Source organism: Lethenteron reissneri, chromosome 50 (assembly GCF_015708825.2).
Source record: "Lethenteron reissneri isolate LAM-NWPU_2019-01 chromosome 50, ASM1570882v1, whole genome shotgun sequence".
NCBI lineage: Eukaryota > Metazoa > Chordata > Hyperoartia > Petromyzontiformes > Petromyzontidae > Lethenteron > Lethenteron reissneri.
This window is the reverse complement of record NC_083828.1, coordinates 442,230-453,743: the sequence shown is the minus strand read 5'-3', so window position 1 is coordinate 453,743 and position 11,514 is coordinate 442,230. Positions and strand designations below refer to the sequence as shown.

Below are 11,514 nucleotides of genomic sequence, written 5' to 3'. Positions count from 1 at the left end.
TCGCTTGTGTGCATATTCGCACCATGATCTTACCGTATTTGTCGTTTGGCACCTCTGAGCGCAATACTTGTGTTTATTGATTCATCGTACTTTTTGAGTTAAGCAACATGATTTGACCACTTCTGTCATAAAACCGTCCATCACCCAACATAGCCAAACAAATTAAATTGTCAAGTACAACTTACTATTGTTTTAGTTTGGATTCTGGCAGAAGATGCTTCACGCAGTTTCAAGTGAAACATTATCTCATTACCAAATTTGTTTGTGAGAATCGCTCAACTTGCCAAAGAGACTCAAGACACACGTCAGCAACAGTATCAAAGAAATATAGAACAGGTGCCGTTTCTGTCAATGGCCCTTTATCATAACACACAGTGGCCAGAGAGAGAGAGAGAGGATAATGAGTTGGAGATTCCAATTAACGCCATGGGGCCTGATGAGAATTAATAATAATAAAAAATAGCTTAGCGGTGGGTGAGCTATAACATTAACTTGTCGGTACGTTGCTGAACACTTTGTACACCACGTGAGTGTGGCATTCGAGTTGGTTATCTCAGGTGGTGGGGGGGTTTCACAACAACAAAACATTTGGCCACATCATTCCGTATGTGGCCTAACCAAATACAAATATAATTATGAATCCAAATATTGCCTGGGAAAACCGACTGTGCGTTCAGCTTCTGTTGTTTTTGGTGATTTTGGCAGCTGATTTAACATCACCTCTGAATGTGTTGCTTTGCACCATTCCAGTCTGAAAATGTCACAAATTTGAAAGAAACATTAACACCAACAGAGTCGAAAAAGCATTTTAATAAATAAATGCAATCATAATTATAGAAACGCTGCATTATATTGTCAACAATAGCAAATACGGCAATTCAAATAACTAAACTTGGGAATATTTGTGAAGCTTGTAATATATACCGTATATTTGAAAATAATTATAGATTAGCTTCTATGTACATTATCTACAATAATATACCAACAAAATCACGCGAGGCAGTCTTTACACTAAGTATTTAACATTACAGTAGGAACCTCTTGAGAAGTACAAAAGGCAACGATATAGGCTGACGTCTCTTAAAGGTAACAAGTCATAGCAGCTTGATGCCAATGGTTTACAAAAAGGTGCCGACTGAAAAAAAATACCATGATGACAAAAAAAACACGAAATAAAATAAACATCACATGACGATTAATACCTCTTCTCCACCGGCATAACCGGGCCGAGCCAGCACAACATGGGTGGATTTTCCACTCGATATTTGCCATGCCAAGCCGTAGCAAAATCGTGATATGCTGGCCTAATAGGAAGGTATTCTTTGAGTCTTTTGGTAAAGTGAGTAGATGGCTCAAAGAAAATTACAAAAAACTACGACGTTTCGATCACAACACAAGCAATCGTCATCAAGATTTAATAGGAAGGTGTTTGAGTCTAGCTTGGGGCCAAGCAGGGCCAGAGGCGTAGATAATGAAGCATTCATTTCACGTGACATCAGTCAGTGCACTGTGAGGACGCGCAGTCACTGCGTCACCGACAGGAAACTCAACTGCTCTAACTATTTTTTATTTTACCAGGTGTAAGGCCCACTGAGCTATATCGCTCTGTTTCAGAAGCGACCTGGCCACAAATGATAGCTCAATTAAGTCACTTGTCACGTGGAAATGTATTGCAGCAAAGCACTCTTAAGCACACGTTGATTCTAAATGTGGAGGAAACAACTAGAGAACCCAGAGAAAAATCCACGCGACTACGGGGAGAGAGCGACACGCAAACTCCAAATATACAGCAGGTGCCAAGAGTCGGGATCAAACCGACGACCTCCTGTATACCAGGTGAGGAAGTTAACGTCTCGCCATCTCGCATCTCAACTCATCCATTCCATGTGATGTCAGTTGCACGGCTCGGCTTCTGTAGTGGAAAAACAACGCTGGCGCTGCCTTGAACCGCGTCAGGCACGGCCCCAGCGCGATGCGGGTTTGTGCCAGTGGTACATGGCATCAGTGTATAAATCTGCTGGGTTGTTTTGCTCACGCACATATATGTAGTTTTTTTATGTTTCTTTACGCCACTACGAAATCATTGGATATGCACTCGGGGGGGGGGGGGGTGGGGGGTGAGAAAACAGAACGCGCGTCGTACGGGAGGACTGCACGGCAGCATCCCCTGGGGGCTCGGCTAGAGGAGCGGTAAACAGTTCGGACTCGAGCGCTCGCTAGCAGAGCTCGTTCAACGTTTCCGGGTCCTCTCCAAGAAGCCAGTAGGTGGTCATCTTCCCCTTCCCCTGCAGACAAAGCGAGACGCAAGGGTAGGCAATTTTTACGGCGTTTAGGGCGTGCGCCTAAAACGCGTCCATAGAAGGCAGTTGGGCGTGCTTATTTCATTAGGGAGAAATAGGCAGGAAGTTATCGGAAAACGAGTAAAGTCTGGAGACTGGACTTACAACTGGAGCCTGGACCTTCAGAGAGAGAGAGACCCAGAGACTCGCATACACGTACGTGATCGACACATAGACTTACACAGAGACTTGTATCTTATCAACGGAGAGACCGGTATCCTGCTTTTAAGCCAGTAGTCCCATCATTACATCTGGTTGGCTGTTCGGATTTTCTTTCTCCACGTGCTTCTATTTATAAGTGCCGCATCTCTAGTCACATAAACTAAAAACTAAACTATTTTTTATTTTACCAGGTAAGGCCCACTGAGCTATGTAGCTCTTTTTCAGAAGCGACCTGGCCACAAATGATCGCTCAATTAAGTCACTTATCACGTGAAAATGTATTGCAGCCAAATACTCTAAACCCGTGTTGATTCTAAATGTGGAGGGAAAATCCGGAGGACCCGGAGAATAATCCATGTGACCACAGGGAGAATATGAAAATTCCAAATATACAGGCGTCAGGCTCGGGATCGAACCTCCGACCTCCTGCATACCTGGTGAGGGAGTTAACATCTCACTACCCTTTCACAGCGTGAAGTTGTAAAACGAGCGGCACGCGATAAGAAATGTTTGGAGCCCTTATCTGAGTGAGTGTGCACTCACGCCGTGCACCATGGAATTGAAAGAAACATTTATTTTTTTAATCGCGCTGATTGACTATCACGGGCGGCATCACGGACATGCTCGAGCGATTGCATCGCGAGTAATTTGACGACGCACTGCTAATGGCCCTGCTAATGCAGGTTACGGGATTATTTAACGTTAACCTCCTGCCACCTCAATCTGAAGCGTTGCTTCACAGCAGAATGAGATGCTATCAAATGTCAGCTGTTCCACTCGAGTGATTAAATCAATACCTACTGGGTAGTTTTCCACGAGAAGCCTGTTTTGCTGTATGTGCCACGAGCTCGCTACGACTTTACCGGACTCGGCTACATTTCCTGCACTTTATTCAGGCTCAGATGTCTAGCGCCTCCGAGCTGGACAAACTGAGATGGCGGGTAGCACTCCGTTAACGATTGAGCTTACATCGGGTTTCGCAAGCTCAGCATGGTGAAGTATGGCCAAGTTTCAGACACAAATTTCAAGTTGATTTTGTTTACCAAGCTGAGAACTCAGCAGCCCAGGATAAGAATCTCATTTGCACAGTGACCTGAGTCATCACAACGACAAAAGCTTGAACGTAAAATAAAAGGACGGCAATGGCGTTAACAGGACACCGTTAAAATACTACACGGACATAAAGATATAGGAAGTGAACTAAATGTGTCGAAAGGAAACTTGCCTCCAACACAAAAACGATGTGAGTAAATAAATAAATAATCGCCCCAACGCTGCACCCCCTCTCCATTCCCCTCCCCCGGACCCTGCACAGTGAGAGGACTCGCTTACCCAGCAGCCAGCAGTGAAGCCACAAAAGCAGTTGAGGTCTGAACATCGTGGGGCCATGTTGGTGACACGGCGATGGTTGACCTCACCTTCATTTCCACGTCGCCTCGTAATTCCAGCTGGAAGGACCCCAACTCATCGAGCACCTCTTTTGTTGCAAGTGACACGTGTATCTTCAGGGCTGAAATGGAAATCAAACAAAAAAACACAACAAATGGGCAAAGCAAGGCATGTGGTTACAATTGGTGGGGCTGGTCAGACCCTGAAAAATCGTGTTTTATTGATAATTACCGGGAAAATATACACTGAGTGTTTCTTGTAAGAATAATGAAAGTGTGACTCCCCTCCCCCTCTTCCCATTCCTTCCCCTCCCCTGCAAATACACTACTCCCGATCGTCATCCCTACGATGGTAGGCTGTGAGCCCAAGTGCCTCCAGCAGGTCCCCTCTTTGAGGTTATGGGGTGAAGGTCATGGGGACGGGTGGGTGAAGGTCATGGGGATGGGTAGGTGAAGGTTATCTATTTGTAAATTATTTCTCACGTCCGGCACGGTGATGTTGACGGTGCGGACCTGGTGACCGGGTGAGCAAGCGGGCGAGTGTACGAGAGAACGAGTGTGCGAGCGAGTGAGCGAGTGTGCGAGCGAGCGGGCAAGCGTGCGAGCGGGCGAGTGTGCGGGCGAGCGGGCGAGTGTGCGGGCGAGCGGGCGAGTGTGCAGGCATGCGAATGGGTGAGCTTGTGGGTGGGCGAGGGAGGGCCTCGTCCTTCTCACCTTGGCTGTTGGACTCCATGCGTGAGGCCGTGTTGACGGTGTCACCGAAGAGGCAGTACCTCGGCATCTTGAGGCCCACTACCCCAGCGCACACCGGCCCTGTAGCCACACGTGACGCAACACAGACGTCACGTGCTCGATAATGATGATGATTAGAATTTTTTATTACTAATAATATTGTTCACCCTGGAAAGCCTCGCCGAGTCTCAAGACACTTTTTCAAGAGGTCCTGCCAAGTTTCCCGATTGCGTATGTACGACCGTGCTAATCGGAGGTGTGGATCTTGGCGTGGTACCCGTGTGGATGCCGATGCGGAGCTTGAGCTGGTCATCGGGGCAGTGGCGGATCCGGAACGAGCGCACGGCGTCGAGCAGCGCGAGCGACATGCGAGCGATCTCACGCGCGTGCTGCTTGCCGTTCCGCACGGGCAGCCCTGACACCACCATGTACGCGTCGCCAATCGTCTCCACCTGCCACCACCACCAACACCACCGCGATCGTCACAACTGTCACCACCACCACCGCCATCGTCACCACCACCACCATCACCGCCGCCACCCTTACCATCACATTAAAGCCACCACTGCTATCACCGTAAACCTCCACTACTATCACCGTCACCACCACTGCCGCCATCATCACCATCACCACCACCACCACCGCCGTCACCACCACCATCACTGCTACCACCACCACCATCATATCACGGCCACCACTACTATCACCGTCACCACCACTGCCGCAATCATCAACATCACCACCACCACCACCGCGATTTCCACCACCACCATCACCGCTACCACCACCACCATCACATCACGGCCACCACTACTATCACTGTCACCACCGCTACCGTCATCGTCACCACACCCGCCACCATCACCTTCACCGCCACCACTACCATCAATCATGTGCTCCCACTCTGTGCCACGCACATTGGTTAGTGATCAACTAGCGAGGCAGGTGATAGTGGGGTTTGAGTGCTGTTGAAAACCCTGAACTTATGAAAAGGAAAGCAACGTACTGAAGTGCAACCCTTCGTCTTGCCCCCTCCTCTCTCACTCCCCCCCCCACTTTCACCGACGATATCAAAGTGATGACTCAAAGGGGAGGGACAAAGAAGATTGCAATGCTTTAACGACGGCAACAAAAACCCTGAGCTTAACAGTGCAAAGGAGCAAGATGGTGCCGTAATAATTAAACCGACTGAACCACATCAGCAGGCAGTGGCATGAGAGTGCGATCCAAAACATGTTTACTGCCTTCACAATCATCAGTGGCTGCATTGAAAAATGAAAAATATGACTGTGTAGGAATCATACTGTGTGGAGGTGGAGTGGTGTTGTGGCGGTTGGTGCATTATGCTGCAAACCCGGTGGCCTGAACTTGATTCCCGGCCACAGGTAATAAAAGCCTCCTGATGCCCCCCACCCCACCTTCATCAGCTCACACTGACCATAGTGTTGAAGTACGGCCAAGACCAACACGGCATGGGGTATTCATCCAGCAGTGGATTGACAAATGGCAGCAAATTCGTACATATTGTTAAACTTCAAAGGTATTCCTCACCTTATAGACGTCGAAATTGTCGATGATAGCATCGAAGCAGGTGTACAAGTCGTTGAGTAATGTCACCACCTGCGGTCACACACACCCGGGCGCATTGTTCACGCGATTAACACCGCCGCCCGGTGAGGATTTGGAACCAAACTCCTCAGCGGGTTCCCACTGTCGGCAACTCACTATCGCCAGGCATCCATGCTGTGGACTTCCTGCTTCGGGTTCCCACCTCGGAGGTACGAAAGAAAACGCACTCGAGTGGCCGTCACTACATAAAAGTGGGATAGAGGGAGCAAAACAAGAGAAAGAAATGGAGGGAGGGGAGCTGCCAGCTCACCACCATGTGTCCTGGTTGAGCCTCCCAGGAATTTGGTATATTTAGGCAGCAAGTTCAACCTCAGGTGCTGTAATTACAGGTGAAACTAGCATGTATTGAATTAAAATGCAGTCAGGGAGCGGAGGCGATGCTTAATGTACCAGTGAGTGTTGCTGTGCTGTCGCCAGACCTGTCCTCCCAGGGGGTTATACGTGGATTTCTGTTGGCGGTAAAATCTGAAGCGGTGCTCCCTGCCTGCCTGACTATGGGCCAACTACAATGTTCCTGGTGAAGGCAGCAGGAGGGTGAAGGCAACAGGAGGGTGGAGGCAGCAGGAGGCAGCAGGAGGGTGAAGGCAACAGGAGGGTGGAGGCAGCAGGAGGCAGCAGGAGGGTGAAGGCAGCAGGAGGGTGAAGGCAGCAGGAGGGTGGAGGCAGCAGGAGGGTGAAGGCAGCTGCAGGCAGCAGGAAGGTGGAGGCAACAGGAGGGTGAAGGCAGCAGGAGGGTGGAGGCAGCAGGAGGGTGAAGGCAGCAGGAGGGTGGAGGCAGCAGGAGGGTGGAGGCAGCAGGAGGGTGGAGGCAGCAGGAGGGTGGAGGCAGCAGGAGGGTGGAGGCAGCAGGAGGGTGAAGGCAGCAGGAGGGTGAAGGCAGCAGGAGGGTGGAGGCAGCAGGAGGGTGGAGGCAGCAGGAGGGTGAAGGCAGCTGCAGGCAGCAGGAAGGTGGAGGCAGCAGGAGGGTGAAGGCAGCAGGAGGGTGGAGGCAGCAGGAGGGTGAAGGCAGCAGGAGGGTGGAGGCAGCTGCAGGCAGCAGGAAGGTGGAGGCAACAGGAGGGTGGAGGCAGCAGGAGGGTGGAGGCAGCAGGAGGGTGGAGGCAGCAGGAGGGTGGAGGCAGCAGGAGGGTGGAGGCAGCTGGAGGCAGCAGGAAGGTGGAGGCAGCAGGAAGGTGGAGGCAGCAGGAGGGCGGAGGCAGCAGGAGGGTGGAGGCAGCCGGAGCGTGGAGGCAGCTGGAGGCAGCAGGAAGGTGGAGGCAGCAGGAGGGTGGAGGCAGCAGGAGGGTGAAGGCAACAGGAGGGTGGAGGCAGCAGGAGGCTGAAGGCAGCAGGAGGGTGGAGGCAGCAGGAGGCAGCAGGAGGGTGGAGGCAGCAGGAGGGTGGAGGCAGCAGGAGGGTGGAGGCAGCAGGAGGGTGAAGGCAGCAGGAGGGTGGAGGCAGCAGGAGGATGAAGGCAGCAGGAGGGTGAAGGCAGCACGAGGGTGGAGGCAGCAGGAGGGTGAAGGCAGCAGGAGGGTGGAGGCAGCAGGAGAGTGGAGGCAGCAGGAGGGTGGAGGCAGAAGGAGGGTGGAGGCAGCAGGAGGGTGGAGGCAGCAGGAGGGTGGAGGCAGCAGGAGGGTGGAGGCAGCAGGAGGGTGGAGGCAGCAGGAGGGTGGAGGCAGCTGGAGGCAGCAGGAAGGTGGAGGCAGCAGAAGGGTGGAGGCAGCAGGAGGGTGGAGGCAGCAGGAGGGTGGAGGCAGCAGGAGGGTGGAGGCAGCAGGAGGGTGAAGGCAGCAGGAGGGTGGAGGCAGCAGAAGGGTGGAGGCAGCAGGAGGGTGAAGGCAGCAGGATGGTGAAGGCAGCAGGAGGGTGGAGGCAGCAGGAGGGTGGAGGCAGCAGGAGGCAGCAGGAGGGTGGAGGCAGCAGGAGGGTGGAGGCAGCAGGAGGGTGGAGGCAGCTGGAGGCAGCAGGAGGTTGGAGGCAGCTGGAGGCAGCAGGAGGGTGGAGGCAGCAGGAGGCAGCAGGAGGGTGGAGGCAGCAGGAGGGTGCAGGCAGCAGGAGGGTGGAGGCAGCAGGAGGGTGGAGGCAGCTGGAGGCAGCAGGAGGGTGGAGGCAGCAGGAGGGTGGAGGCAGCTGGAGGCAGCAGGAGGGTGAAGGCAGCAGGAGGGTGGAGGCAGCAGAAGGGTGGAGGTCTCGCCTGCATGGGCGTGCTGGCGGCCGAGATGGCTGTGAAGCCCACGATGTCGCTGAAGTAGATGGTGACGCTGTCGAAGGCCTCGGCCGCAACCATCTCCCCGCGCTTCAGCTGCTCGGCGACGGGACTGGAAAAAGGGGGATGAGAAATAAAACGGGGAGGCCCAGAACCCATTCAAATATTTTGCCAATGATGTTATCCATGGCTGGGAACTCAGGTCGCCAGGTTCGTAGCAGTGTACGGTAAACCGTTGCACCATCTCTTTCCACATACAAATCAAAAGCAATATATTCCTACATGCAAGATTTCACGCAGTCTTCAGTTTAAGTATGAGACAGACAAGGCCAAGGCGAGAGTCAAAGCCTGAAAGATCTTGAGATTGAGGCCAGTGTCAAGGCCGAATCTTCTAGAACATGTGGTCTGCAAACCACCGGTGGTCTGCAAGGCTGTGGGAAGCAGTCTACAAAAACATTGCAGATACTGAGATTTAGTCGTTTTCATTTTTAAAAATTTGCTTTTTGGTGGATGGCAGTTTCATGAAACCATGTTGGTGGTTGACAGTGGTGTAGGGGCCCAGAAATGTTATAAAACACTGCTCAAGACTGAGGCCAGTGTCAAGTCCAGTCAAGGCCAGATCCTTTTGACTGAGGCCAGTATAAAGGCCGGTCAAGTCTAGGTTCTCTACACTGAGGCCAGTGTGAAGACTAGTGCCTCTAAGACTAGTCATTGCATTGAGGTCACATACCTGAGGCCAAGGTCAAGAACGAGAGTCAGGAAAATGTCCCCGAGCCGGCCTCGAGGACTGGTCTCGAGAACCCGAGGCTGACTGGATGCCCTGTCATGAGCGTAACGGTGGCTTAGACCGGTTTTAATTGATGCGTTGGAAGCGCGCTCACTGGGGCAGGATCTGGTAGAGCAGGGCTTCGGCCTTGCGTTTTTCCTCCAGGTAGGCCTGTGTCCGTTCCTCCACGAGCCCTTCCAGGTTGTTGGCGTACTGCTCCATCCTGGACAGCAGGTTGTCCAATATGTTGCTGCTGCGCTCTCTGTGGGCAAAGCACAACAGTTTTTGTAGAAAAAATAATTGCCATAATCTCTGGATTAGAAGATGCTCGGTGCACTGTAAGACACACCCCAAAACTTGTGCCCGGGTATCAATGCAGTGAAACAAATCTGGTATCACACACATGCACATAGCTACCAGATTATAAGACGCACCCCAAAATTAGCTTGGAAATACAGAGAATATGGTAAAAGCAACGCAATTTAACAAGGATAATATTTTATATTCACACCATTCTCATAGCGCAGGGCGGTCACCACGAAAGAAGGCGTCGTGTTTCAGACACAGGCTGCTGCTGAGGTAGAGTCACGGCAAGGAGCGATGTCGCTGTGCGTGACCCCAAATTGAATAATAAGCAGTGTCATTTTTTTTTTATCTGGCAAGTTGGGACCTTGACAATTTTCTATTTGCTTCGAGTGACGTTGGAGGATCTCAGAGGATCTCTGATGGCCACTTTGAATCAGATGGCATGTATTTTATGGTTGACACACCCAGAATAATAACCCCATGTTTGTTAATGTTATTCCTCGATCAGAGATCTTGCCGCGGCAAGATGGACTGTCCTATGCCAGAGGGCTCTGTCCTCGGTAGATCTTGAGAATTGTCCCATACTCAGCCCTGTCCAAGTAACAACAGTGTCGTCAATCCAGGTTCAGGCCTCACAACCTACAATTAGGGTTTATGGATCATCTAAAAGCAACCACATCTCAAGACACTATACATATGAGAGGGAATATCTGCGACTGCTGAAAACGTTTTTTTTAACTCAACTAGTTTTATTTGACCAGTTAAGGCCCACTGAGCTACTATATAGCTAATTTTCAGAAGAGACCTGGTCACAAATGATAACTCAACGAAGTGGCTTCTCATGTGGAAATTTAAAGCAGCCAAATACTCTAAAAGGATGTTTTTAAAATGTGGAGGGAAAAACTGGAGAACCCGGAGAAAAAATCCACGCGACCACAGGAAAGCATGCAAGCTCCAGATATACAGCAGGCGTCAGGGTCGGGATCGAATGCATGACCTCCTGCATACCAGGCGAGGTCGTTAACATCTCACCACCTTGGCAAGATGTTACAGGCAGCAGAGGCCGGTCCAGTAACATCCATGTTTGTACTGTACTTGTGCTCCCAAACGTATGCTCTCCCTGAACTTCACCAACTTGGCACTGACCAGAGTGGTGAAGTACGGTAAAACTACATCACCAACACATTTGTTGGGAGGCCCTCATCCAGCAATGGATTGACTAAAAGCGCTGCGCGTGTTTGTCTAGAGAGTTTGAAGAAATATTTAATACCAGGAAATTATGGGTAGAATTCTACAGGCCCGAGAAGAAACTGAGGCAGCACTGGTAGAAGGAGGCCTGTCGAAACTCATTTTCCCTCCTCCACACAGGACATTGATGTGGACCCCCAAATCAATGTCCATCTTCCCTATCGCCATATTGAGCGTGTGTAAATTAGTATTGTTATTCACTATCCCTCATGTAAATTTGCTCTATGCTCGTATCTGGCTTGTGTTCATCAGTTACACAAATGAATTTTTATTTAAATTTCAGGCAAAATTGATCCTCCTGACTGAGTCCAGTGGCAGGGCCACTCAAGACCAGATTTACACTCGGGGCCACATGGCGTTACTTACACCGACGCTAGCTATATTTACTCTCCAGTTGATCGTGAAATTAAATAAAACATCTTACAATTGGTGCAGTTGTACTAGTGGCAGGTGGATGCAAGGTGGGAGAGGGGGCGGTGGAGGGGACATAACCCCCCTCCGCCACACCCCATCCCCTTTGTTGAGACACAAAAAAGTGGTGTTTTTATTGATATTTACCAAAAAAAATGCATTGTCTTTGTTCATTATAATTAATTCTGCTACTCTCAATCGTTCCCCCGTGTGTTGTAGGGCAGTGAGCCCAAGTACCTCCCAGATGCCCCCCCCCCCCCCCCATTTGAGGGTGTATCGTTCTGGGTTTGGAACATGTTCGTGATTTGTAGCTTCCTCTGTGATGTTTGGGTTCTTGAAAATATA

General features: G+C 50.9%; 1 protein-coding gene across 1 annotated transcript in view; it reads right to left on the bottom strand.

The window, feature by feature from the left end:
• Nucleotides 1-792: 792 nt before the first annotated feature.
• The window catches only part of LOC133355253 (atrial natriuretic peptide receptor 1-like), a 78,433-nt gene continuing 67,711 nt past the window's right edge, over nt 793-11,514 (bottom strand). Inside the window, exons 16-22 of the mRNA XM_061572637.1 lie at nt 9,320-9,466; nt 8,427-8,550; nt 6,173-6,241; nt 4,899-5,073; nt 4,604-4,702; nt 3,920-4,011; nt 793-2,285 (exon numbers count right to left, since the gene is read on the bottom strand). Coding sequence (XP_061428621.1) covers nt 2,217-2,285; nt 3,920-4,011; nt 4,604-4,702; nt 4,899-5,073; nt 6,173-6,241; nt 8,427-8,550; nt 9,320-9,466 — 775 coding nt within the window. The 3' untranslated portion in view covers nt 793-2,216. The remainder of the gene's footprint in view (nt 2,286-3,919; nt 4,012-4,603; nt 4,703-4,898; nt 5,074-6,172; nt 6,242-8,426; nt 8,551-9,319; nt 9,467-11,514) is intronic.